At 37.5% G+C, this 27,908-nt stretch overlaps 1 protein-coding gene across 1 annotated transcript in view; it reads right to left on the bottom strand.

Moving 5' to 3' along the window:
• The window catches only part of UHRF1BP1 (UHRF1 binding protein 1), a 58,474-nt gene extending 32,432 nt beyond the window's left edge, over positions 1 to 26,042 (bottom strand). The window contains exons 1-4 of the mRNA XM_016146939.2: positions 25,811 to 26,042; positions 2,541 to 2,703; positions 2,416 to 2,454; positions 1,611 to 1,702 (exon numbers count right to left, since the gene is read on the bottom strand). Of these exons, the coding sequence (XP_016002425.2) occupies positions 1,611 to 1,702; positions 2,416 to 2,454; positions 2,541 to 2,703; positions 25,811 to 25,854 (338 nt within the window). The 5' untranslated portion in view covers positions 25,855 to 26,042. The remainder of the gene's footprint in view (positions 1 to 1,610; positions 1,703 to 2,415; positions 2,455 to 2,540; positions 2,704 to 25,810) is intronic.
• Positions 26,043 to 27,908: the final 1,866 nt, after the last annotated feature.

Here is a 27,908-nt window from a genome sequence, read left to right as displayed (position 1 = left end):
AGTCCATCAACAAGTGAATGGATAAATAAATTGTGTTATATCCACACAATGAAATATTATTACTCCACAATAATGGGAATGCACTATTTATAACTTAACGACATGGATGAATCTGAAAATTATGCTGAATAAAAGAAATCAGACCAAAAAAAAGTGTGTACTATACAATTTCATTTATATAAAATTATAGAAAATGGAAACTAATCTATAGTGACAGAGAACCAATGTTTGTCTGGGGATAAAAGGGGTGGGAAAGGGAAGGGAGAGGATACAAAGAACAACAACAATATGTATAGGGGTGACAGATATGTTCATTATCTTGATTGTGTTGATGGTTTCATGGGTATATGCAAACGCCAAAACTTATCAAATTGTATAGTTTATAGATGTGCAGTCTATTTTATGTCCATTTCACCCTAATAAAGCTTAAAAAAAAAAATCCACGAATTCAAAACGATAAGCCTCCTTCGTCCTTCCCTACCTAAAATAATTCTCTGGAGATTATTAGGGTATCAACTCATAATTCTTTGTCTATTGTGATATAATTTATAAACAACATTGTATCGGGTTTAGTTGTACATGACTCTTAAATGTGATAAAGGTAAATAATCTAGCATTTATCCTGACATTCCTGTACAAACTATATTTCAGGATAATCAAATAGTTGGTAAAAGAACATTCTTTATAGACCATAGCTAACAAATGCAATAAGAAGAAAATAGTTATAAAATCCCTATTTTGTATCTCACAATGAAATAAAGGATCTAGAACTATCATCAGTGGTCCTTCCACCATGAGGTGGAAAGTAGGTGAAGATCTTATCATAATGGACAAATGAGGCCAACATCATTTGCATCCGCTAATTAATCTTAACCATAGTGACATTAGGTGCTTCCAGATATGTTACAATAGGAAATACATAGTACCATTTCTGAAATATTATTATAAAAAAAATTAAATCAAATCAAAACTTTAAATCTAACTACCAGATTAAATGAGAAACATTTTAAATAACAGCTTGAAGAAATAATCAGCCAAAAATATAAAATGTGGGAAATTCTTTAGGAAAAAAAACCAGTTTCTACAAATAAATGGTATATTTAAAAGTGTGTGGGAGGGGGTTAGAATTAAAAAGCTTTACAACTCATATCACCTAAAATAATGTATAGAGCTCTTTTGATCCACACTACAGTGTAAAAAATATTTTAGAAACAATTCAGGAAAATTAAATATGAAATTCATATTAGATAATATTAAGAGAAATTGTTGTTAATTCTATTAATTGTGATAATAGTATTCCAGGGGTCTTTTTCTTCTTTCTTCCCAGTCTTAGTTAACAATACATAATACAGAAATATTTACAGGTGGAATTATATCGTCAGAGATTTGCTTCCAAGTATTATAGCACAAACACACACATAGCCACAAAGTGGTAAAAGAAAGATAGGGGAAAATGGCAAAATGTTGATAACTGTTTAAGTTAGATCTTGGGTGCATGGAGGTTCATTATACTATTCTCTCTACTTTAGTGTATGTTTTAAATTTTCCATAATAAAGTTTTTATTTTTTAACTAAAGAGTGATCTGGAACAGTTAATGTTTCCAACTAACCTCTGTCCTGCAGCGAGAGCAATAGGAGACTGTCCATTGGGAGGCCGAGGCTCCTCACATGTCTTCATCTCCACCTCTACCTTATCAAGACACTGAAATAAAAGCCATGAAGAACTAAGCATCTGTACAAAAATCCATATAGCACAGACTATCTTATTCATCTTTGGTCTCCAGGGACTAGTTGACTGCTATGCTCACAGTGGGAAGACAGTATTTATTGAATGAATGAACGAACGAACGAACTGAGCTACAAGGAGAGATCTCACTTTTCTCCTTCCATTTCCAATAGCAGCCAAACTCCATGACAAGTATGGGATTAGCTCACAGCAGAAAACTAAAACATAAATCTAAGCTACAGAGATATTACTGTTCCTGGGGATTCTAGACTTTGGGATAAAGATATGCATCAATCAGTTCCTGAATAGCTTTCAGCTGATAATTACTCAATAGTCCACATGAATGAAACCTCTAATTTTTCCTCTGTCAGGTTCCCAAGAGAAAATAGGGAAATCTAAAAGTAGTATGTGGGCAGCAAAACTTGTCATGAAAAACAACAAAAGAAAAGAAAACAAACCAAACTCAGGACTCCTGGGCCTTGTGTGTCCTTGTTAATTCCTATACTGCCCAGCAGTTCCAGAATAAGTCCAGACAACAGTCATTCTGTCTGAGAGAGAACTGACAGGCCACATACAGTACTCCCAAAAGGGACAGCCTATCAGGAATTCTCCCCATCTTCTCTCGGATCTTTTAAAACCCTACCCCAGCCATCCCCATTCGATTACTTGTAATCAAGAAATGCCAATACCAAGCAAATTGGGTGCGTCTTCAACTTTGTCCACTGAATCTGAAAGAGGAAAGCAAAGACTCAGAGCTGTGGAAAGCAGGTTGGCCGGTCAAAGGGGACAACAGCCCTTTGACCCCCATTCTCACCCGGATGGAGGCCCTGTTGCAGTAGACCCGAGTGATGGCTAGCCAAGTGGGCAGCTCCAGCACATTCTGTAGAACCTCTTCATCCAGTTCCAGGTTGGTAAGCTGACCCTCCCCTTTCAGGGTGCTCAAGTTGATTTTGTCTGGGGAAAGATTCTTAGTGAACCTGAAAAGAATAATAAGAAAGTATAATTTCCATAGGACTCTTTCTAAAGGGGCATTATGGACAATAACACTTCTGAATTTAGAGAAAAGAGAACGTCAAATAACAAATGTTATCTAATGACCATACTGTGTCTCCATCATGTAAGATGTTAGGTGAGACCTATCATTCCCATGATTATGTCATCTTTCTACTCAAGAACCTACAATACGGATTCTGAGGAAATGGCTGCAGCAGCGGCAATATAGCTTTTTGATATTTCTGAATCCCTACATAAAAAGACGGAGCAACTAGATGGCAACACAAAAAGCCCATTGATAACATTTAAAACAAAACTGGAAAATAAAGCATCTTTATAACCCCCCATATACAAGCAGGAGGGGAGAAAACATCAACAGCCACAAGACCTGAGTGCACAAGCAGCTGTGTAAATGAATATAGAGGAAGGCAATAGGGCATCTGACAGATTAGAGAACTGGATAACCAAGTGCTAAGTGAAAAACAATGTGAGCCATCTTGAGAATAGCAACTAAAACTGGAGGGATTCTATCCATTGCAAGAGGTCCCCAGTGAGGCCCAAAGGAGCTAGAGCAGTCTAGCCCTATAAATTCTTAGAAATAAACAAGGCTCCTTCCAAAGAGAGGGCCCCGACACTAAGAAGAAACTGCTGGAAGAGGAATCTAAACTGAGCAAGACAGGGATAACAGAAATGAAAAAAAGAGTCCAATTAAATTAGGGGGTGGGGTGACAGACTAAGATACCTCAGAAAACAAGCCATTATATATTTTTAAACAATACTTGAAACGACAGAAGGGGGAGCTCTATGAAGTTAGAAAATGAAACATTAACAGGCTAATTATTAGCTTGGTAAGTAGGGTAAAATGAAACTGCAGACCCTTACACATACCTTTGATGTGATAAAAGAACATACAGCCAGACACTCACAGTCTTACCAAAGAGATTGAACCTGAATCTCATCATGCTGTTGGGTCTTGCTGCTCATTTGCAGCTAGAAAGGAAAACTACTGAACAGCAGGAAAGGAAAACTACTGAACAGCACCGTAAGTATACAATTAGCAAAATACAGACTATGGAAAACTCTATAGGTAAAGTGGCATGGACATAAACAAATCACACAGGCCAGTCTTCAGTTTTCTCAATCTTATGACTGTTTCACAATCATTGTCTCCAGTCTTTGCTCATGTACTCTCACCACCCACTCCCTTTCCTGGAGCACCCTCATCATGATCTGCTATTCAAGTCCAACTCAAGACTTCACACCAAAGCTTTCTGGCCCTAACTGCTGCAACTCCCATTAAACATTTACGTTCTTAGGATGTTCTCTAATTCTCACACGTGTAACCACCCCTGTGCAATTAATTATATGTTAAGCCTTTTGAGATCAGTGGCTTAGTCTTAGCCATCCTTATTTATTAAAATGGTTACCTAACAGAATGCTGAGTCTACATACTTCTTAGCTAACTGCTTTGCTGGCTAACTACTCCCAGCTCCCTTCTCTCATCTCTTTTGGCTGGATCAATATAATCCCAGTTCCTCATACCATAACCCTCTCTCCTGTATGACAAAGTGTCTAGATGAAGCTCATCCTTATAATTATCACTGTCACTGCCTCTCATAATCACTATTGTATTTTGCCCTCCACCCGTAACTATACTTAGCCCTTATATATACTAGATGCTAAGAGTTGACTTTAGAATTATATATTGTTTACCAATTTTTGTTTTTCACCCATATCCTTTCCTTACACTATACTGTATTTAGTGTTTTTGGTTTTCCTTGAACCATAAGATCATGACGTGCAAGAGTTTTACGTTTAAATTTTTTTCTATAATGTCTAGAATGGTAATACTATGCAAAAAGGCTCTTTAACAATTTTTTAAATGATAGTACAAAAATTTTAAAGTTTATAAACATGTAAAACAATACCGTATGATAATAAGGGATACAGAGGGAATACACTGGCATGATAACAAATCAGGAAAGTGCTTAACTGTGGGACAAGGGGAGGGGTCCATAGGAAGTTTCTCAAGTTGGGGGGGTGACTATATAGCTGTTCATTATACTACTGTTTTTACCATTTTAAATGGCAAATATTTCATAATAAATCTTTCTAAGATTCCTATCAATTACTTATTGTATGTACTTACTATTGGGAGTACTCTGCCATAGGAGGTCTCTAACACTGTTACATGGTCTTGCTGGGTATGCTAAAAACACACAACCCTGACCACTCCTTATCCAGCCCACTTTTCAGGACTGTGTTACAAAAAGCAGCACTGAAGAATGAAGTAATGTCCCACTCCAGGACAAAGAGTAGGCTTGCTTACCACTTACCAAAAACAATGGATTCTCCAAGCTCAATATTCCATTCCTATAATACATATGCAGGTATCTATCTGGGCCCATTCATGTCACTCCCATGAGACCTGGGGGTGGGAGCAAAGGGAACTGATACAAACATATGTTTATGCTGTTTGCTGGGCCATGAGCAATTAAGCCCTGTGTCTCTGATCCAGGAGTCTCATGTGTTCTGCCATATCCATGAACTGGAGAAGGCTAATTATTAGCTTCTAAATAGGTTAAATGAAATTCCAGGCCCTTACATATAATTTTATTCATTTCAATAGATAAAAAGAAGTTTAAATCAATATTTACTGAGTATGAACCAATTTTATTCTCTGAATCAAAAAGACAATCCTCTGTAAACATGCCACAGAGGGAAAGAACTCCTTTTTCCCTACAAGGAATGGCTACCTACAAGGAAACAGGACTGAGGTATAAAAGAAAAAAAAGAACATTTTAAACTCCTCCATTTACATTAAACAATAACTGAAAGTAAAAAAAGATACAGTGCATGCCCCTAAGGAACGTGGAGAAAACACAGTCCTGAGGGAAGGAAAGGAAAGGGAAGCAGAAAACAGAACTCAACATTATTTATAATCACTAGGTACAGGCAGGCTTCTTTTTCAAGCTCCTTGAATATTTAAATATTACAATCATGATTTCTTCCTAGTGACTCTTCTTTTATTGTTAAGTATTCAGGAAAGCCACATCAGCTCAGAAATTGGGGCGAGGCATTCTCCAGAAGCATTAGTCTTAAAGATAAGAATATCCGAAGACATAAATTTAGTTCCTCCTGTCCTCCCACATGATTCTCCCTACCTTAGATGAAAATCATGGCAGGAATAAGACACTGTCAGAGATGAGAGTAAGAAACCCTGTAATAAGCAAGAGCAGAGAAAAAACTGAGACTCACTACCACAAGATACTTTATGATAAAAAAGCATTTTAAAGAAAAGAAAGTGACAGGAACCTTTTCAAGTATGTTCCTCTCTGAAAAAAAGAGGAACATACTTCAAATAAAATGAAACAACACCGTTTCTTAGCACTCACATTCACAGTGATTATACTAAATAGGTACCATAAATTTAATGCATTCTATGAAATTGTATTCTATGAAAAATCTAACTCTGTTTACAGCTCCTTATAAAATAAATGTCATTTAGAAGCCTTGGAAAAAAAAAAAGTATGTGATGTGTTTTATCTTAACCTTGCCAGTATATAAGGCAATGTGTCTCAAACTACTCTCCTCTGATCACATGGGTGGAATCATTTTAGTATGTTTATCTTAACCTGCAGATTACTGGACCATACCAAATATGCTGAATCACAATGGGAAAGGGTAAAGAATCTGAATTTTTAACAAACTCAAGTTAATTTCTTCTGTTCTCTAAAGTTTGAAAATGGCTTAATCTGAGGTTTCAGTTAACCAGCTAAAATAATTTAAAGAAGAGAAAATAGAGGCTGCAGATGGAAAAGAGATGCATAAATCCATTCTTCAGAAACAAACTTTTCAGATTCTATTCTTATTATGGCTCAGTGATTAAGAGCACAGGCTTTAGAGTTAGACTTGGACTCAAAACCAGGCTCTCTCACTTACTAATGCTGTGACTTTAGGCAAACTGTTCAACAAACATCACAGGGCTGCTGAGATTAAAGAGCTAAATTTAACATGAATTAAATACCTGGCATTTATTAAATGTTCAATAAATAAATTGCAATCATTGTTATTTCTGGATTCCACTAGTCTCTCCTTTTAGAAAAGGCTTAAATTATCTTTTAAAAAAGAAAAGGTTTAGGTGCTCATTTCACAAAGTATACAAATGTCAAATCATTACATTGTATAAAAAAACTAATATACTATTGTATGTCAGTCAAAAAAATGTTTAGGAGGCTTAGATTATTATCCTAGGACTCAGGTTTTCCTCAAGAGACAACCCCTCAGATCTACCTTTCTACCTCAATGTAGTATCCTCTATTCCCGGGATGCTTACTTCTATCCTTTTAACCTGGGTATCTAGAAATTGAAATCTAAACAAAGTTAAAACTGAATTAATGTTCCCCAGAAATCCTACGCATTATATACCACTCTGATTCCAGGAACAGATTTTCACCCCTTGTCTCTCTAGTACTAATGGGTCACAAGAGAACAACAGAGGGGAGGGAATAAAATTATCAATGCAGCCAGTCAAAACCAAGCTTGCAAAGGCCAGGCCAACCAACTGAAAACAGGCCCATAGTTGGCAACTGGCAGAGTTCTATGAACTTTGTAGGCATGACAACTGGCAAATGACAGCACTAACTTCTCCAGGGCAGTTCTGACAATAACCAGGTGGACTTACATTTCGGATTGTCTTGGGAATGATGCACTATGTGAACACCAGCCAGCCAGGACTGGAGACTAACCTCAGTGAAGGCTGCTCATCAGCCAGTTGGCACCCTACCCTCATCAACATTACTAACACAGAGAAACAACCGGAAAAGCACAAAACCTGTCTTCCCGCCCCAAAGCAGATGAGGCTCCCAGTGACAGGTGACCATTCATATTTCCGGGAAGGGCACAGAACAAAAAGCAAGAGAATAAACTTCAATTTATTAGATAATTTTTTGACTATCAGACTAGAGAATCTCTCTACAGAGATTCTATCTATTCAAACAATCCCTCTTAACTTTTTTCCCAGACATTTTTATTCTGTCTGATTTAACATCTTTTGCTAGGCCACTACTGAGCATGTTAATGGATACACAGCTTAAAATAATTTTGTCTTTTTATCCTATAGGCTGGGCCAGATCAATGTCCTTTGGTCAACTACAAGTCATTTTAAAACAAGTCATTTTATTTTGTACACCACAAGTCAGGGAAAGCTTCATTTTCTGACCTGGATTAGCAGAACCAGACTACTAATGATAACGACATTTTTTGTATCAGGCATTAAACTAAGGAACTTTTGTCTCAATTAGTCTTCACAATACTTCACTTTCCCCCATTTGAAAGAGCATGAGGTTCAGATATGAAGTAATTTGCCCAAGGTGACAGGGCAGGAAGAGACAGAAGCAGAGTATGAACCCAGGTATGCTTCACTGCACTATCTTGTTTCTACTAACATCTTCTCTTAATATTGCATTCCTCCAAAACATACCTGGCACAGAATGGATTTATAAGCTGCCTTAGAAACGGTTGGATGATAATTTTTCCCTTCCCTCTTTACTATGGACCGCTTAACCTCTATAAGAAGAATAAATCTAAACTTTGGTAGGTAAAGTTATAGTGTAATTCCACCAAAAAATGTTTCTGAACTTTACCAACCCAATCAGATTAACAAAATCTTTCTTAAGTATGCCCAGGGCTAATTCACCACTATTTTAGCAGTAATGTCCAGTCTCTACCAAGACACTAACGAGACCACACAGGGTACTGTGCCATCAGCTCTATGATCAAATATGTAAATAACCATCAAAAGCTGAACAAATAAGAATTCTTCAAGTACGCTAAGGACTGCTAACGGTATATGCAGGTATGCTGGAACACCAAGGGCTGTTCTTCCAAAAGAATAATAATGATACACATATTTCCTTTACCATTTATCAATTTACTTTTAGGATTCAACAAAAAATGGTATCACCTCATTATTTTCTTAGAAAAGGCAATAAGAATTTAACTAAATCTGTCCACATTTTATAGTAATAACAAAGAACAAGTAAAAAGGTGATCCATGGGGCCAGACATTGTGGAGGAAATTTGTGGAGGTTTGCTCAGCCAAGGAAATCACTGATCTAAGATTTGATCTGAAACCAACCCACAGTCCTTGGCACAAACTCTATTCAGCATTTGTGTTCCTAATTGAGAATGATATTACAGAGTCCAAGAGTGGCTGAAAAGGTCAAAGAAAGCCTACTATTTATTCAACTTCAAGTATGTGGGAAAACATTTTCTGGCCATCTGTTAACTGTCACAGAGCATAGACACTAAGACGCAACTGAGCTGGAAAAACAGATTTTGATCAGGTTCCATTTCTGCCAAAGGACTGCAATCTGCCAAAGAGACAACAGAGAAAGGTTCTCAGACATCCTTGTGAAAATGTACAATGTTAAGTGAGAATTTTTAGATTTTAGATTCACAGAATTTCAGAGCTAAAAAAGCTCTTAATCTTTAGCCCAAATCTATAATTCACAAGTGGTCAGAAAGTTAAACGACTTGCCCAAGAGTCACAGCTAGCCAGTGGTAAAGCTGGGAATAAGCAAATGGTAGAAATGGGACTTAACCCAGTATTTATTCAACTCTCCCACTACCTGCATCCTAGAATTCTGTATCTGTATTGCTAATAATAGGTTTCATAAATTGCAATAAACAGTCTGCTTCAGATCCCACAGAAACTAAACCTTCACAGAGGAATTAAAAGGTTCACAAATACACTTTGCTTCCTTTGCTACTTTTTCCACTAAGGTGATCAAAGTCCAGTCCTTGGCTTCTAAGCTTCCTATCCAAACCTACATCTAAGTATTTTCACTTCTCAGCCACGCCACAGACTTGTCTTTAAGCAAAAATACAACACAACATAACCTGCAGCAGTTGATTCAGATGCAGGATGCCTGTATCATCTAAATAAAACACTTCAATCACTAACATAGCTAACATTCCATCCCAGATAATCTGCTGAAATATGTTATTCAATTGTAGAGGCTAATGAGATTACTCTCCTAATAAGTTTATTCTTAAAACTTCTACAGAAGCAAATATATGCCTTTATTAGGAGAAAATTCTCTTCCCTTCTAGATTTTTATCTGTTTACAACATTGGTTTTTAAATTGGCTTTATGTTATTTGAGATATGATTTATATACAGTGGCTTATTTCTGAACTTTTTATTTTGTTCTACTGATCTATCATTATATATATATGTATATATCTTTATTATATATATATATCTTTATTATTGTAGCTTCATTTTAAATCTCGAAAGTACGTATTACAAATCCTTTTTTTTTTCAACATTATTTTGACCATTCTCAGTCTTTTTCATTTCCATATAAATTTTTAAATCAGCCTGCCAATTTGTCAGAAGAAAAAAAAAAAACGAACCTGCTGAGATACTGATTGGGACGGCATTGACTCTATAGCTCAATTTGGAGAGATTAGACATATTAAAAATCAGCCTGCTTATCCCTGAACATAGTATTCATTCACAATATGGCATATTTATTTAGATTTAGGTCTTCTTTAAATCTTCTCAGCAATGTTTTATAGTTTTAGTATACATCTTTTCTTAAATTTATCTATACACTCAATATTTTTGGCACTATTGTAAAGGAAATGTATATTCTAGTCATTAGCTGCTAATTCTATAGTGATAATTCTATATTGACCCTGTCTCCCACAATCTTACTAAATTCAGTTATTTGCTCTAATAATTGTTTTGTAGATTCTTTAGGATTTTTTATGTAAACAATTATATCACCTGTGAATAGATAAGTTTTGCTTTGACATTTCCAATCTTCAAATATACAACTGATATTTGCATACTGATCTTGAAATCAGCAACCTTATTAAACTAACTTATTAGTTCTAATTTTTTTTTTAAAGCAGCCATAAGATTCTCTACATAGACATTCATGTTGTCTGTGACATCTTTATCAGGTTTTTATTACCAGAGTTATAATAGACTTATTAAACAAGTTTGGAAGTGTTTCCCTTCTTTAGCCTCTAAAATAATTTGTGTTAACTAGGTATTACTTCTTCCTTAAAAGTTTAATAGAAATCACCAATAAAACTGTCAGGGCCAGGGGCTTCTGGGAAAAAATGGCATAGATGATAGAGGCTTTGTTCATCCCTCTTGTGATCATATCAAAGTTGTGACAGAAACATGAAGCAAACAGCAAGGAAAGTTGACTGGGATTTAGATGATGGAAGCACTACAACTAGGGAGAAAAATAATTAATCAACCTGCAATGATAGAAGGTAGGAAGCGAAGATGCGAGGATGCCCAGTCTGAGCAGCTGAGTGCGACAGAGGCTACAGCAGCAAGAGCGAGCAACTCCAGATGCCTTCTTAAAAGGGCAATATCTGCAAACAAACTTTCATGGTGACAGACCTGCTTGCTCTGAGCACCAGCACCCAGTGGGCTACATGGGGGTCACCAGGAACTAACAGGGGAACACTGAGTTGTTGAAGTGAGGGCCAGAGATGAGGTTCTCCCTCAGGCAGAAATGCTAGGGTTTCTATTGTTCCTCTGTTAAGCCCTCCCCTCTTCCAGTGTGTGGACACAGAGTCACCATAGCTGAGATGTCATCAGCCTGGATAATAGAGGTCACTCCACCCAGAGGATTCCCTGAAACTCCTCCTCCCCCAATTCACGGCTCCACCCAAGTCACATCCAGGTGTGTCCTCAGCAAGTCCAGTGCTCCTTGCTGAGCAGTGCCTAGACTCACACTGGGGACAGCTGGCCTCGGTTTCTGGTGTGGCCTTTTGAGGCAACTATAAGCACAGCATCTGTGAATTCCTTGCTGAATCTTAACAAGTGGCCCCAGAGGAACTCAGGCTGGGGCTAAAATTGGCCTGCTGCTGAACCCCTCTCAGGACTGTGCCTCTGGACACCTACTATACAAAGTCATACTAATAAGAATGGGAGACTTAAAAGGTTTGCCTGGTACATAGAAACAGACACAGAAAGGCAGCCAAAATGGGAAGACAAAGAAGCAGAAATCGTATGAGAGAACAGAACGGAGATCCAGATATAATGGAGTCAAGTAATCTAACAGATGCAGAGTTCAAAACACTGATTATAAAGATGCTCAATGAACTTAGGGGAAGTCTAGATGAATTCAGTGAGAACCTTAACAAAGAGATAAAAAAACATAAAAATGGAAATTATAAAAGGGAACTAGTCAAAAAGAATACATTATCTGGGATGAGAAGTATATTAAATGGAATTAACAGAGTAAATGAAGAGGATCAACTGATCTATATAGAGGATGGGAAAGCCAAGGACACTCAATCAGAATGGCAAAAAAAAAAAAAAAAAAGAAGTCAAGACTACGACAGTAACTTAAGGGGCCTATGGGACACCATTAAATGTAAAAATATCTGTGTCATAGGGGTACCAGAAAAAAAAAAAAAAGATGTCGAAGAGCTAGTTGAAGAAATAATGATTAAAAATTTTCCTAACCTGATAAAGGAAATAGACATAAAACCCCAGGAAGCTCAGTCCCAAAAACCAAGAACCCACAGAGGTCCACAATAAGACACGTCATAATTAAAATGCCAAAGGTTAAATACAAAGAGAGAATCTTAAAAGCAGCAAGAGAAAAGCAGATAGCTACCTACAAGGGAGAACCCATAAGACTGGCAGTTGATTTCTCAAAAGAAACTACGCAGGACAGAAGGGCTTGGCACGAACTACTAGATGTGATGGAAACCCAGGATCTACAACCAAGAAAACTTTATCCAGCTATCATTTAGGGTCTAAGGACAAAGAGCTTCCCAGAAAAAAAGATGCTAAAGTAATTTATCAACACCAAGCAAGTATTATAGTAAATGTTGGAGGAACTTCTTTAAGAAGAAAAAATATGTATCAAAACATGAATAAAGAATGGTAATAACTACATTCCTAATGGAAAAGAATTAAGTCCTCCCACCAAAAGATAGAATGGCTGAATGGATAACAAAACAAGAGCCCTACATATGCTGCCTACAAGAGACTCACTTCAGATTAAAAGACATGTACACAGAGACTAACAGGAAGGGGATGGAAAAAGGTATTGCCTTAATGGATGTAGAGGGTATTGCACTGAATGAAATAAGTCAGATAGAGAAAGACAAATAATACATGAAATAATACATGTGAAATCTAAAGAACAAAATAAACAACAACAAAAGTAGAAATAAACTCAAAGATACAGAGAATATTTTGAGGGCTATCAGATGGGGGGGGTTGAGGGGAATGGCAAAAAAGGTCAAAGAGATTAAGAAGTACAAATGAGTAATTACAAAATAGACATGGAGATATAAAGTGTAGCACAAGGAAAGTAGTTAATAATGCTGTAATAAATATGTAAAGGGGAGTAGGGTGATCACTTTATGAGTTAAATAGATCTCCAATCACTATGCTATGCAATTACGCCATATGCCAACTATAATTTTAAAAAACTTATTGAAGTGTATAATGTATATACATGCAACTAAAATTGTCTATTATATTTCAATAAAGCCGAGGGTTAAGGAGAGACTATCAGGGCCTGAAGTTTTCTTTGTGAAAAAGGTTTTGACAACTCAGATATTCTATTTCATTTTGTCAGTTCCAGTAAGTTATGTTTCTCAAATAATTTTGTGCATTTCATCTATCAAATGTATTGACAAAAGATATTAATAATATCCCTTAAGGTCTTTTTAACCTCTGTATGATCTATCTATATCCCCTTTCATCATTGATAGTATCTTTTTTCTTGATCGGTCTTGCTAAATGTTAATTTTATTGATCTTAAAAAGCTGTTGGCTATATTAATTTTCTCTAGTTTGTCCTGTTTTCAATTTCATTGATTTTTACTATTTTTCCTTTCTTCTACTTACTTGGGTTCATTTTGCTCACCTTTTTTTAACTTCTTAAATTGAAAACTTTAATCACCAATTTTTAAACTTTTTTCTAACATAAGCACTTAAAGCTATAAATTTCCCTTTGTTTAGTTTATTTGCTATATCCCAGTTTGATAAATTCAGTCTTCATTGTCAACTAGAAATACTTTCTAGCTTATTTTATGATGTCTTCTTTGACTACGAGTTTAGAAATGTATTTTAAATATTCCAAATTTGTGGAGGGAGGGGCGCTTTTCAAGTTATCTTATTGATTTCTAATTTAATTCTATTGTTGTCAGGGAATATATTATGTAAGTTTTTAATATTTTTATATTTATTGAGACATTTTATAGTTTAATATATGGTCTATCTTGGTAAACACTCCCTGAGCACTTGAAAAGAATGTGTATTCTACAGGGACACAATATGGAATCATAACTTATCACGATCTACTTCTAGAGTTACTTAATATTCACATAAAAATGTAAGAACCTTGCAACAATACAGTTCATTTACTGTCCTTCATCTTTTGGGCTAATGTTGTCATACATATTACATCTACAAATGTTATAGATCAATAAAATAGTGTTAAACAAGATAACTTTTAAAGAAATTGAGAAGAAAAAATATAGTCTCTTATATGTACATTCCCAGTGCTTTTTATTCTTTCCTGTAGATCTAAGTCTTCATCTGGTGTCATCTCACTCTGAAGAACTTCCTTCAGTGTCTATTGTAGCATGGCTAGTTCTTACAGTTTTCATTTGTCTAAAAATGTCTTTACTTCACCTTCCATTTTTAAAGAACATTTTAGCTAGAAATGGAATTCTAGGTTGAGAAATTCTTTCAGCATTTTATAGATATCATCTCACTGTCTTCTGGCCTCTGTTGTTATTGATGAAAATTCAGCCATTAATTTATATCATCATTTTCCTTTATGAGTCATTTTTCTCTAGCTGCTTTCAAGTTTTTCTCTTTATCTTTATTTTTCAGCAATATGACTGTGATGTGCCTGGGATGGTTTTCTTTTTATCTATCCTAAGATTGACTGTGCTTCTTGGATTCTATAAATCTGTTTTTCACAAAACTTGAAAATTTTCACCCCCCTCTCTAACAACTCTACTGAAATATAATTCACACACAACACATACATCCAAAGTATACAATTCATTGGTTTTTAATGTATTGAGTTGTGCAATCTTAAGCTTAATTATTTTTAGAACATTTTCATTACCCACTTCCAAAAAAAAATCCATACCCTTCTGCTATCATCTCCTAAACCTTAGGCAACTATTATTTTATTTTCTGTCTCTATAGATTTGCATGTTCTGGACATTTAATATAAATCCAATCATAACAATGTAGTCTTTTGTGTCTGACTTCACTTAGCATGTTTTCAAGCTTTATTCGTGTTACAGCATGAATCAGCATTTCATTCCTTTTTATGGTCACAAATATTCCACTGTATGGATATACCGCATTTTGTTTATCCATTCATCAGCTGAAGAGTGAATTCTGTTCTACTGGGCAATTACTTGGTTGGATTCATACTTCAAACAGTGTCTCCTCTGCAGCAGACAGCAGCTGAATCTCAGCTCAACTCTTTCAGCTTTCTATTGTTTTTTTCTAGGCTCCATGGAGTCTTCCCCCATGCATGTCAAGGATTTGCATAAAAGTGGATTTTAGGGCTCCCCCTTTTATTGTACCTTCCTTTCTGAGAGTTCTCCTCTTATTTTCCAGCCCCTTTTGTAGCCCTGAACTCCATTCTCTGACTCCCCAAGCTAAGAAGATTGGATTTTTGCTTAAATTCTAGCCGCTACCCACCATGCAAACTGGGGAGTATCCTCAGGTAAAAGCTGTAAAAATGAGAATCTTATCCAATATAATATCCATCTTTCAAGTTCCCCATCAGTTTCTGCCTGGTTTGATTACTTTCCAATGTCTTCAAGAAGTTGTTTTAATTTATTGTCCAGAATTCATAATTATTATCTGAGGAAAGGTTAGTTAAATATAAGATACTCCTCTATTAGTAGAAATAAAACCCTTTTCTCATTGGTATTATATCTTCCCCAAAAGGCAACAATGATATGAGTTATCAAAAATACACATCACCAGATGTGCACAAATGTGCCTCTCTGGGCAGCATGACTGATGGATGTTATACATTAGTCTGCCGAAGTGCTTAACATAAAAAATTAAAATAATTTAAAAAGGTCTAAACAGAAAATGACAGTTTCTACTACATAGGATTATATATCTAGATAGATATATAAAGTAGAATTATCCCATATACTCTTCTAAAACTTGCTTTCATCTTCAAAGAACAATATGTTGGGCATTTTATACTGTCAAAATTTTAATGCTTTTTAATAATTAGAGAGTTATCTACAAACTACACCTCAGTATGGATGCACTATAATTTATTTAATAAAGTTCCTGCTGATTTCTCTTTTATATTGCTATCATTAAGTAGCCTTATAGGTTTTTCTCACTTTGATTCCTTCTGTAGGAAGAATTCATAAGTGGAATTATAAATTTTTACATTTTGATAGATGTTTCCAAATTTTCCTCCACAGACTGATTTATATTCTCAAAAACTATAATTAATTACACTAATTCCACCATATCCATGGTAGCTATGTAGTCCATGACTTGAGGCACTCCCAGTTTACTCTACTCCCCATTTCAATACTAAGCTAGCTGATAGAACAAAGGAGGTTCTAGAGAGGTTCTCTTTCCTTAATTCTCAACAGTAGCCCTGATGAACATTCTAATTCACTCCAAGTGTAGAGCCTTGCCTGTTTAGCTGAAGCCTTTTACTTGATGTGGTTTGAGCCAGTCTTCTTCTAGAACTGAATATTTGCAATCTAGTCCACTAGTAACAGTCCAGGCATATAAGGATGTTACCTATGGACTCATCTAATTGACTATCATATATTTGACCACCACCTGAAATTATGGCTGCAATTTTTTATACAATGTCTTACCTACATACCCTTTTATTCATAAGTCTAGAATTAGGACTAAGGTAGTAGGGGGTTCCTCATCAACTGTAACTCAGAAATAGCTGCACTCTGCCCTGTCTTAATTCTTCAACCATTTAATTCTCATAGTGATTAGGTCTCAGATTTTTGCCCCTACACTGGTAGTCAAGATATTACACTTTGTAATCTAAATCTTGACATGTATCACTTTGTTAGAAACATTTGTTGTCATCCTAAGGTATTTCCCTTAATCCTTTACTTCTATGTCTTAACAACTGCCAAACTTATATCCAGAGTAGAAATTAATAAAATTTGAATATTACATTTCTAATTTTAAAACTTAGCTACAGGCCCTTGGATTAACCAAAGTAAAAACAGATTTGCTAATGCTTAGAAAGGGCAGGCCTATTCCACTAACAGGCACTGTTGGTTACTCACTTTTGAATAAGAAGAGATATTTCTTTGTGATATAGCCTTAAACAGCTATTTAGAAAAGTGTAGCCCATAGATTATTTGAGCTTTGAAAATAGCCCAAAGAATAAACTAAGGAAAAAGGAAAATCATACCATACAAGATGCTGTCCTTAATTTTTGAGCAGAACAGGCCCTAATTTTGACCAATATGTATGGTTATTTTAAGATGTAAGACTGCTCAAAATGAGGTCATTTACATTTGATGGTAAGAGAGAAGCCCTGTAAGACCTTGAGTAGTTTCCCCTGCAGAGATCATTCAATGAATAAATACCTAAGAAAGCAGCATACGCAATTGGCTTAGTTGATTTATTCCATATAAAGTAGCTATGGAGGATACAAAGAGTTTAAAATGAAGGTCTCTAACCCTAAGGAGGACTATGAACTCCTCATAGTCATTTAGATCTGTGTCCAGCACAAAGTCTAGGATAAGAATAGTCAATTAGTGTTTATTGATAATAATATAAGACAAAATAAATAATAATTACCAATAGGTGGAATGAACTAAAGGGTATGTCAAACATCCATTCACATTCTCTCACACATTACAAACCAATGGTAATATATCTGATTAACCAGACATGTTAAACCAGGTTTAAGAGTGCCATACAAAAATAAATTTCTATGTGAAGCGGAGGTAGAAGGCAAACCCTTCCCATTAGAGGTAACTAGAAAGTGCAAGGTGTTTAAAAAGGAGAAAGAAAGAGATTAGTATATTCTAAAAGCTCTAACTAGAAGCTTTCTATAACAAAACTATTTTCAGGAAAACACGAAAAAGAGTGATTTTCTCTGAGAACAAAAATTTTTCATATAATAGCTAATATTTAATAACTGCTTACTTTATTCCAGGCACTGTCCTAAACACTTACACATTTTGTTTCTCTCAATGACCCCAAGATATAAAAGACAACAATTATCTCATTATATAAATGAAGAAACAGAGGTAAAGAAAGGATTAAATACGTCGTCTAAAGTCACATTGCTAGCAAGCTAAGGTTCAAAATCAAGCAGTCTAGCTCAAGAACTTGCAGTCTTAACTATACTACACCATCTCTCAGACTTTTAACAAACCCAACAAAGGTATAGATGTTTAGAAATTTCCAGTTGCTTAAGGCCCAGGTCAATGGCAAGAGAGAACAAACCAAGCCTTACATCCAGAAGCCTTGGCACAATACACAGGGTTCTATGACCCATCCTATGTTTCCAATATCATTTTTAGCTGTGTGCTTCACTCTCAAACCCAACATTCCAGTATCACAGGCTCATAAACGGTCTTGTAAATGCACCTTGCTACTTATCCCATCAGTATCACTGTTCATGCAGCTCCCTCTGCCTGGCATCACCTTTCTGCCTCTGACTATCTGTGCCCCTCAGGATCCTCAGATACTTCTTTATGTTTCACTCTGCTTACTGTTTACAGGCCTGTTTTTCCCTATGGACAGTTAAGTCTCTGAACTGGAATCTTGTCTCATTTGTCTTTGAGTTCCTGGTGCTTGGCATACAATGCAGGTGGTCAACAAATGGTGCTGAAAGAATTAGTGAATAAGTGGTCTCAGAAAGAGAGTCCTCAAAGGCAGCTCAGGGCCTGGGGCTAGCCGAAGGGAAGGCTAGACTCCCTGATTTCCCTGTTCCAGGCATCTGAGAATTGCTAAGACACTACCTGCAGCTGAATATTCAACTTTCTTACAGCAAACCTTCCTTAAAGAGACTGAGGAACCTCTCTTATGGGCTCAGAGAACTAAGGAGCCACAGCCAAATCCACATGAAAGAAAGGCGGACAGGGTTCTGCCAAGGTTCAGCAAAAGGATATTTCCTATAATGCACTGCCAAGCCTCTAATTTCACATTAACCTCTGTTAAGACATTTTCTCAAATGAAATGTGTGCCTCAACTGTAGCCCCTTCTTTCAGATAGGTTAAAAAAAACAGAGATTGCAAAAAGGAAAGTGAAAGGAGGGAGGAAGAAAGGGAGGGAGAGAAGGAAGGAGGGAGGGAGGGAGGGAGGGAGGGAGGGAGGGAGGGAGGAAGAGAAACAGACTTCTCTTACAAAAGGAAAATATATGTTTTCAGCTAGGCCTGAGAAAGCACTAGACCAGACAATTAAAGGCAGGCTGAATGAACTTTAGCCCATCCTTTTCTAGATTTACTACATATTGGAATCCTCCAACTTTCAAATGACTAACACATACCACTATCTGCTGTCCAGACCCCTGCCCCATCCCCACTGCCAATGCAACAAAAATCATGTCAGAAAATCAAAAAACAAACTGGGAACTTCCAGAATATCTGTGGGTTTAGAAGCTATGAAAGGAAGAGTAGCTTAGGGGAAATGACCACATAGGACATATTCTGAATTATAGTTGGTCTAAACAGAACAGCATTCCCGCTCCAAAATATATTCTCTACTTTTCCGCTTTGACTTAGTTGAAATCACGTATCCTAAAGAACTGGGAATTTTAGTGAAGAAGGGGAACAGAACATGCGGGTTTGGTTGGGGGGCGGGGGTATGGTAGCAGAGGCCTGAATCAGCAAAATAGGGTACACGAGACGGGCTTTAGGAAGTGAAAAAGAGACATAAAGGAAAGAAAAGAGTATGTATCGAAAACGAACACCAGCTGTTTCAGAATTTAGTCTAAGTCAGTGGTTCTCAACATGAACAAACTTAATTCCTGGAGTGGCACTGGCAAGAGTTACATTTTCTAAAATGGTGACAAACCCTTGGTAAAGTTCATAACAATCTTCCCCCATGGTAACTGCAGTCTGGAACACTCATTGTAATTTAAAGCTGTGCAATACTTTGTGTTTTTATGTAAAAGAGTTCAATTCTAGGCTTATATAATCTAAACAGGTAATTCACCTATGCAAACATCTAATAAACACTCAAAAGTCAGCAAGGATAATGCTTCTTTGAGTGAAATTATTCTGATAGTGCATGACATCAACATCTCTCAACTGGCTCATTAAATTCTGGTCACACCCCACAATAACAATCCAGAAAGTGTGATATAATAATCTCGATGATCTAAAAGTTCCAAAGAATAGGAAAAAAGAAACTTTTTCTTCATCTCCTCTCCTTCTTCAAATGCTTCCCTAACAACCAAGACACAGAACTCCATCTATTAAGCTTATATTACATATAATTAATCCACTATAGCTTTTGTGGGCTAACTTGGGAACCTATTCAACATTTATAGCACTATTTCTACTGGACCACACATTCCAAATTTCAAACTTAAAAATAAATTTTGAAAATATAACACTTCCACAAATCAGAAACTTAAACTGACCTCTCACCATCTATGTTCTAATTTTTTAAATGATGAACTGAAATCCAAACTACATATGACCAATGCACTATGAAGACAGAATATACATGTAAAATAACCATTGCTGTGGGGAAATACAACAAATATTTTATGATAAAAGTCCTGAATTTTGTGACAAGTAGGTACAAACTAGACACCCGTTACCTAAATTAATAATACACAATTGTGTACCACTTTTACACTTCAGAGTTCCTCTTTCCACTTTGATTTTACTGTTTATAAATACTGGAAAGTGTCCTTAGAATCTATAATCAGCACCAGCAGCATGTATTACCTCATCATACAAAGACAAAAGGTCCCTTAATAATACTGGGTGAACTGGATTTCCTTGCCCTTCTGCCCCCCACCTACATCCCACATTCCTCAGGTCTAAGGTTCCCTGAGTTCTAAACAAGCACTCTCACCCCACACACCTCCTGCATTTACTCCACCCAATCAAAGCGTCCTCAAACTCTCTGGTTTTCTAAGCATCCAAGGAACATAATCTCTACCGTCCTGGAGAACACACTCCAGTGAAGGTAGAGAATTGAGCTGCGATGAGCTTTTTTTTTTTTCCAGTGGCTAATGTTATACTTACAGATTACTATTCAACCACGTTCTATATTTGGTGAGAGTAACTAAATGACCTTTAATTTTTTTTCACTCTAACAATATAGTATATAATGGTGCTATCTTCTCAGATTCTATCTATATATGTAAATCCTCTAAGGACTCAACCCAGTGTATGCATTTCAACTATTTCACCTATGCTGAGGCCAAAGTTTCTTCCTTGTAGTATGCCTTCAAATGAAAAACAAAATGTAAACAGGAACGGCTCTTGTTTCCTTCTCTCCTTAAGCACTAATACAAACAGCATTCACCTTCACCTCTGTATTAAATGTTAAAAACTTAATTCCTAAATATCTAAAGAATTAGACATTAGGCACAACCTGGAAGATACTGAAAAACATTATCTCCAGAAACTAACAGTGATCTCTCTTGAGAAATTTTAATAAGTAAAGATAAATAGTAACAGCCATTGTTTATTAAATATTTCTTCAGCTCCTATACCCCCAGGAAAGAATGAGGACCCACTGCACCATGTTCCAGAATTAAAGAGAGTTCACATACTTTCACAAGTGCTTCACTTTCAGAAGTAGGCTACTCCTGGAAGAATCTGGCTTAATACTTTTAGCCTTATCTATAAAGACAGAAGCTGAAAAATGTGCAAAATTATCTCTGTATCACACCTGGTCTAAAAAATATCCTTTTGAGAAAGCAGGAGGGAATAAATACTTTTTCAGGACCAGACACTTCTACACATTACTTCTAATCCTCAAAACAACATTGGGTATACTATCCCCCATTTTACACATGAGGAAGCTTCAAGAAGCTAAACATTTGTTGGATACACAGCTTACAAATGGCAGAGTCAAAATGAACATCCATTTTTTGGAATTCAAAGTCCTGGTTGTTTCTGCTATATTGATGTGCCTCTCGATTTTTCAAAGCAGACAATTTCATTATTTGTGAGTATATTAAGCTATTGCATGTCAGACACATATAATAATAAGCTTTGAAATTTTTACTGCTTTTAAATGCTACTTTTAAGAAACAAGGCAACAATTTTACCCTTGGAAAGCTGTAAAGATTGTAACACAAAAGCTATGAAATTCAAATTTTAATTTCTTTAGTAAAAATGGGGTGTAAGCTTACAGAACAGAATGAAACTATTTAATATCTAGGGTAGCCTGAAGACCAAATATTTAATAAAAACCTAAATGCCTGAAACAGTCCCTTCTTTCTCTTAATGTACATGCTTATTATTTTGACAGGTAGCTAAGCATCACATCCATTTCAACTAAGAAATTTTATCAGCTAATGGTTATAAATTAGCCTAATTATTTTCAAAAAACCTGCCTAATTTGAACATTTCTCCAAAAAATGATCTTATGTTTTCAAGGTTCTGACATTTACTTCTGACTAAAATTTACAAATAGCCAAAATTTAAAAATTAGGCAAAGAATAAGTGGTCATCTGGTTTACCACAAAAGAAAAAAATTTTTCAGAACATATCCACCCAAATGGCTAAAATGAAAAAGATGAAAAATACCAAGTGTCAGCAAGGATACAGAACCACCAGAACTTCCATACTTTTGGTGGAAGTGTAAACTGATACAGCCATTTTGGAAAACTGTTTGGCAATATCTATTAAAATGTAATATATGCATTCTACAACCAAGAAATTCCTCTTTTATTATATCCCCAACAGATATGTGTACATTTGTTCACCAATGAATATGTACTAGAATGTTCCTAACAGCACAATTTATCATACCCCTAAACTGAAAAATTATCCAAATGTCCATCAACAGTAAAATGTATATATAAATACAATACTATATGGCAATGAAAATGGAGGATCTACAACTTGATGCAACAATAGGGATTAATCTCATAAAAATAATGTTGACCTAAAGAAGCCAGACATAAAAGCATACATACTATATGATTCCATTCATGTAAAATATAAAAACAGAAAGTACTGTACTGCTAGAAATCAAAACAGTGGTTACCCTGTGGTAGAGGCAATGATGGAAAAAAACACAAGAGGGCTTTTTGGGTACTGGTAATACTGTTTCTTCACATGGGTGCTAGTGACAGGGTATGCTCGGTTTGAAATGAGTAACAGATGAGAACTATTACAGCAACAGAGTGATTAAAAAGCACGGCTCTAGAATCAGAGCGTGCATTTGAATCTCAGTTTCATCACTTACTAGTTATAATTTTGAGCAAGTTATTTAACCTCTCTGTGCCTTATTTCTTCATCTAGAAAATGAGCCTAATATTTCCCTCATAGGGTTAGTGTGATGATTAGATCATCCAAAGACTTATGAAGTGCTTATTTGCACAGTTGATTAGTATTAAAATTTGTTAAGTAAATAAAAGTGTTTTATTCTGAAGCAATACAAGAAGAGGAAGAGAAACAAATACATATATGATTTGACTATTACTAGAAAATGCACAAAATAATTATTTGGGAATTATTTGAAGGTGACAATAAGTATTCTCATCTCCCTTCCCCCTCCTCCCTCTCCCCTCTACCCCTGTGCCTCCTTCTCCATCAACCGTTCAACACTGAGGAAATTAGAAATTTCTCCCAATATCTGTCATACCTATTACTACTTCACCTAAAAGAGATACTTTGTTCACTAAGGATTTACTGACTGTGCCAGTATATACATTTAAAATTTTCTTTAAAAATCCTACCTTCACAGAGATATAAAGTACACAGAATGTGTGTACTACAGGGGAACGTATACCGGTCAGGAAGCTGGATTCTATTCCACTATACTTTACCTTACAACTTGGGCAAGTCATTTAACATCTCTAGGCTTTAGTTTCCTCAGCCATAAAATGAGAGGTTGAACGAGTCAGGGGTTATTAACCTGGTTCCAGAATGCCTTGCAGGATTCAAGCATATGCTTTAGGGATTCATAACCCGCCCAGGAACTTATATAAAAATGACCTGTTCGCATATGTGGATTTTTCTAGAGGAGTCTATGACTTATATCAAATTGTCCTACAAGTTGTGACCTCCAAATCAACCACAATCCACGTTTTACTAAGCACTTACTACACGCAAAGCACTGTGCTAACTCCTTACATGTATTAACTCCTGTAACCCTCACAATAGCCCTTTAAATTAGATACTATTATCTTTATTTTACAGTTGAATAAAGTAAACCAGAAAGGCCTGGGCTCTTAAACACAATGCTGTGTTAGGTTAGATCATCTCTAAACCTTACAATTTTCTGATTCTATGTTCACTCAAATTGTTTTTCTTTAAATTTTCTGTCTTAAGCCCTACTTTTATTTAAATCTTTACACAGAAAAACCAAAGTTATGGAACACCCAGATGACTGCTATCTGAAAAAGAACACATTAGGGAGTTAACACTATAAAGGGTCCAGAGGCACCTTCCAGCTCCAGCAGCCAATCTGCTTTTACTTTCCATATAGTGGTGGTCAACCAAAAGATGTATATGAATCTATTATTAAAGCCTAAAATCAAAGTAATATTAAATAGGTTAGAGTGCCAACCAGAAAAGGGGACATGGTGGCAGCTACAGTGTCTCATATACTACACACCAACACGATGAGAAGACCAGGAAAGATACATTAGTGCAAGGCACGGGTGACCCATGTTTACTGGCTTCTACTCCTACTCCTACCTCCTGAAAACTACCACCAACTAACTGTCCAAGGCTTGAATTAGTCTTCAAATAAGATACAAAGCAGTCTAAAAGTATTAAAGCACCAACAACCCCTGCCTGAAATAAAGAGTGAAAGCCTAGCTTCCAATATTTGTAGACGCCAGTTCTGACAATCTGCAGTCGCAGAGGTCAACAGTCATCCAGCTACACCTGCAAACTGTGGTGCCAGCCATCCTTCTTCTGCCCAAATTACTGATGAACATAACATTGCTTAATAAATGGCTGCAAAGCAGAAGTAGGCATTGTTCTTTCCACAGTCTGTCAAAAAACTTTCCTATCTTTAAGGGAAGGTTGTTGAAACTTTATGCCCAGCTCTCATGACCTTTCTCCATTTAGTTTGTGTAAGAAAAAGAGGAGCAAAGGAGGGAGAGAGATCAATGGAACGGCCCTGGGTGCAGAAATGGTATCTTTCTCAAGGATAATGCAACAGGGTCAGCCAGACGATGAAGACAAGCTGGGAGCTTCTAAGAAAACCAGCGTCAGAGGTGGAAATCTGATCGGAAAATGGGTTATGAAGAATTGGGTTCGAGGGTTATTTAGAACCGGCCGGAAATAAAGGGTCTAGCCTGAGCAATCCGAGGAAGGAGAGGAGGCATGGAGGGCTTGGTGGAGGGCTTGGTGGAGGGCTTGGTGGGGCGAGTGACGAGGCGGGCAGAAGGCCGGAGGGAGAGTGTCAGCAGGTCCAAAGTAGAGAGGAAACAGCAGGGTGGGCGGGAAAAGGGTGCAATCCTTGGGTGGGAGGGGAGGGCTAGGAGGGACGGTCATAGGGCCCGGGAGACGTACAAAGGAGATTGGGGTGACCAGACTAGCAGTGTGTGAACTGAGGGAGGGGGCAGCCGACCGGGAGATCTTTGAGTGTCGGGAGGGCCAGGAAAGCCGTTAGGGTGGGAGGACAGCCTGGAGCATCAGCGCAAAGGCAGGAGCGCCCCTGTACCCGAGGGCCCAAGGCGAGGGAAAAACAGAGCGGTGACAACGGTCGGAGACAGCGGAGCGGGGAGGAGGCTAGCCAGCTCGAGTAGAGGTGGGGGCCGCCACGAGTCCCGGCTCGGGCTGAAGCGGGAAGCCGGGCCATGAGCACGGGCGTCCGAGAGGCGGGTTGAAGGGGAGTTAGGAAGGGCCCTGGGACCGCTGACGGCCGGCGCTGGCGCTCTCACCGGGACAGGTGCTTCAGGATCTGCTTCTTAATGATCGCGGCCATGCCGGAGCCGCGGCCTGTGTGGAAGGCAGGAGGGCAGTTGTGGCCTCCTCAGCCGTGAAGAGGTAGCCCCCTCACCTCGCCGCAGCACGGCGACCGAATGCCGCCGCCATTGCGCTCTCTCACCCCTGCCTGGGCCCTCGGAACTCCGCCAAGATCCCACCCACCCGCGCGGCACCGCGGCCGCCAGCCCAGAGCGACGCGGGGAGAGCGCACCGCCCGCCGGACGCGCGGCGGCCTGAAGCGCGCGTGGTCGGGGGCGGAGCGCACGGCGGCGGGGGCGCGCACGGCGGCAGCGGTCGGGCGAGCTCCGGGCCCCTCCGAGCTCCTCTCAGCCCCGCGCTCCACTTTCTGAGCAGGGAGACCTGGAAGACTTCGCCTTCTCTCTGCGAGAGGTTCACACTCCAGAAATCGCTTTGAAGCATCGGGGAAGGGCGGCGTGTTTGTAATATTTTGCAGGCATTAGCTAGATAATTACGTAGCTCCTGGCACACTTATTCATTTCCTTCTCACATTCACTCATTATTTGTTGAGCACCAATTAACTGCTACAGGAATCGGGGCAGGGAGTGAAAAGGTAGTCTCAAGGACCTCACAGATCCGTAGAACCATTGTGGTCCGCTGCTGCTTTGTGATAGAGAACTGGGAAGGGGGCGTCTCGTCATCTTTGTGCCCCTTTTAACCTCTACTCGGTTAACCAATGGGCGAATGTTTACTCAACGCTTGAGGTGTACCCTTCCCAAAAGTGGGGGGGCAGAAGAAAATGAAACAGTAATTGTCAAAATTACCAAGTACATCAGAGAGCAACTTCGTTTTTCAAAAAAGGAAACCGGAGCCCAGGGAAATAGTTGAAGGCTTGTCCAAACTCACAACTACTTAGACTCAGAACTAGAATCCAAGCCTTCTGACTCTTAGTCCAGTGCTATTTTCACTGTTTTCGTCCATACACGAAAGTATAACCCATATACCAGGGACGTCTGTAGACCCAATGGCAAAGACGGGAAGGTGGCAGGTTTTAGACTTAAACCTTCAAGCAAAAACCTGAGGAAAATATTCTCCAAGACAGACTTATAGAAAATCTGGCCACCAATTAATTTTAAATTTATTCATTTTCATGAATAGATAATACATGCACGTAATACAAAAATCAAGATAAATTTCCCTCCTTCCCCTCCTTGTCCCTCAACAATTCCATTCTCCTCCCCAAAACAATGGTTACCTAATTCTAGAGATAGTCTAAGCATGGTCAACCATATAAATGTTAAGCTTTTCAAATAAATTAATCAACAGACTTCATGTACGCCATACCTGTGTCTTAGTCATAGTTAGCTCAATTTTTCACAAGTTTCCCCAAAATTACCTTTTTTAAAAAAAGAAGCAAATCATCCTCAGCCTAAGGGTTCTACTACTCAATCCCCTCCAGCAGGACTGATTAATATTATTATTTTCCTTCTGCCCACTCCTCACCAGTATACACACCAACAGATCCCATGGAAGAAGATGTTTTGTGCCAGAATTCTTGACCATTATCGCTTTTTCCCAATTCAGCGGTCAGGGCAGTTTAGCTGAAGGGGCGTCAGGGCAATTTCTTACATTTTATGCTGCTTTCCCTGGAGCACCCAATCAGCTGATTTAGATATCTGACATTACCTATGAAAAATGAAATCTGCCTCATACTCAGAGACTCATCATCCTTGTTGAACCATTCATCATACCTGGTGAATGAGTTATTTTTGTTGAAAGCAAAAACACACTCTAAAAGAACATGGCCTCTCTAGGGACTATTGAATAGGAGAGTTAAGACTATCGCCAATAGTGTTAATGTGTTATCTTTCCCTGCAGTGCTAAGAATGCAAAGCATATAAAAACAAAAAGTATTTAGGGAGAATCCATACATTTTTAAAAAATCAAACATTTTATTTTGAGATGATTGTAGATTAACACTCAGTTGTAAGAAATGATATGAGATTCCTGTGTCTTTTACCTAGTTCCTCTAATGGTAACATCTTGAAAAATTTTACTACAATATCACAACCAGGGACTGGCGTTGATACACTC

The sequence above is a fragment of the Rousettus aegyptiacus genome, unplaced genomic scaffold (genome assembly GCF_014176215.1).
Source record: "Rousettus aegyptiacus isolate mRouAeg1 unplaced genomic scaffold, mRouAeg1.p scaffold_m13_p_1, whole genome shotgun sequence".
NCBI classification, from domain to species: Eukaryota; Metazoa; Chordata; class Mammalia; order Chiroptera; family Pteropodidae; genus Rousettus; species Rousettus aegyptiacus.
This window is presented reverse-complemented; position numbering and strand designations above follow the sequence as displayed.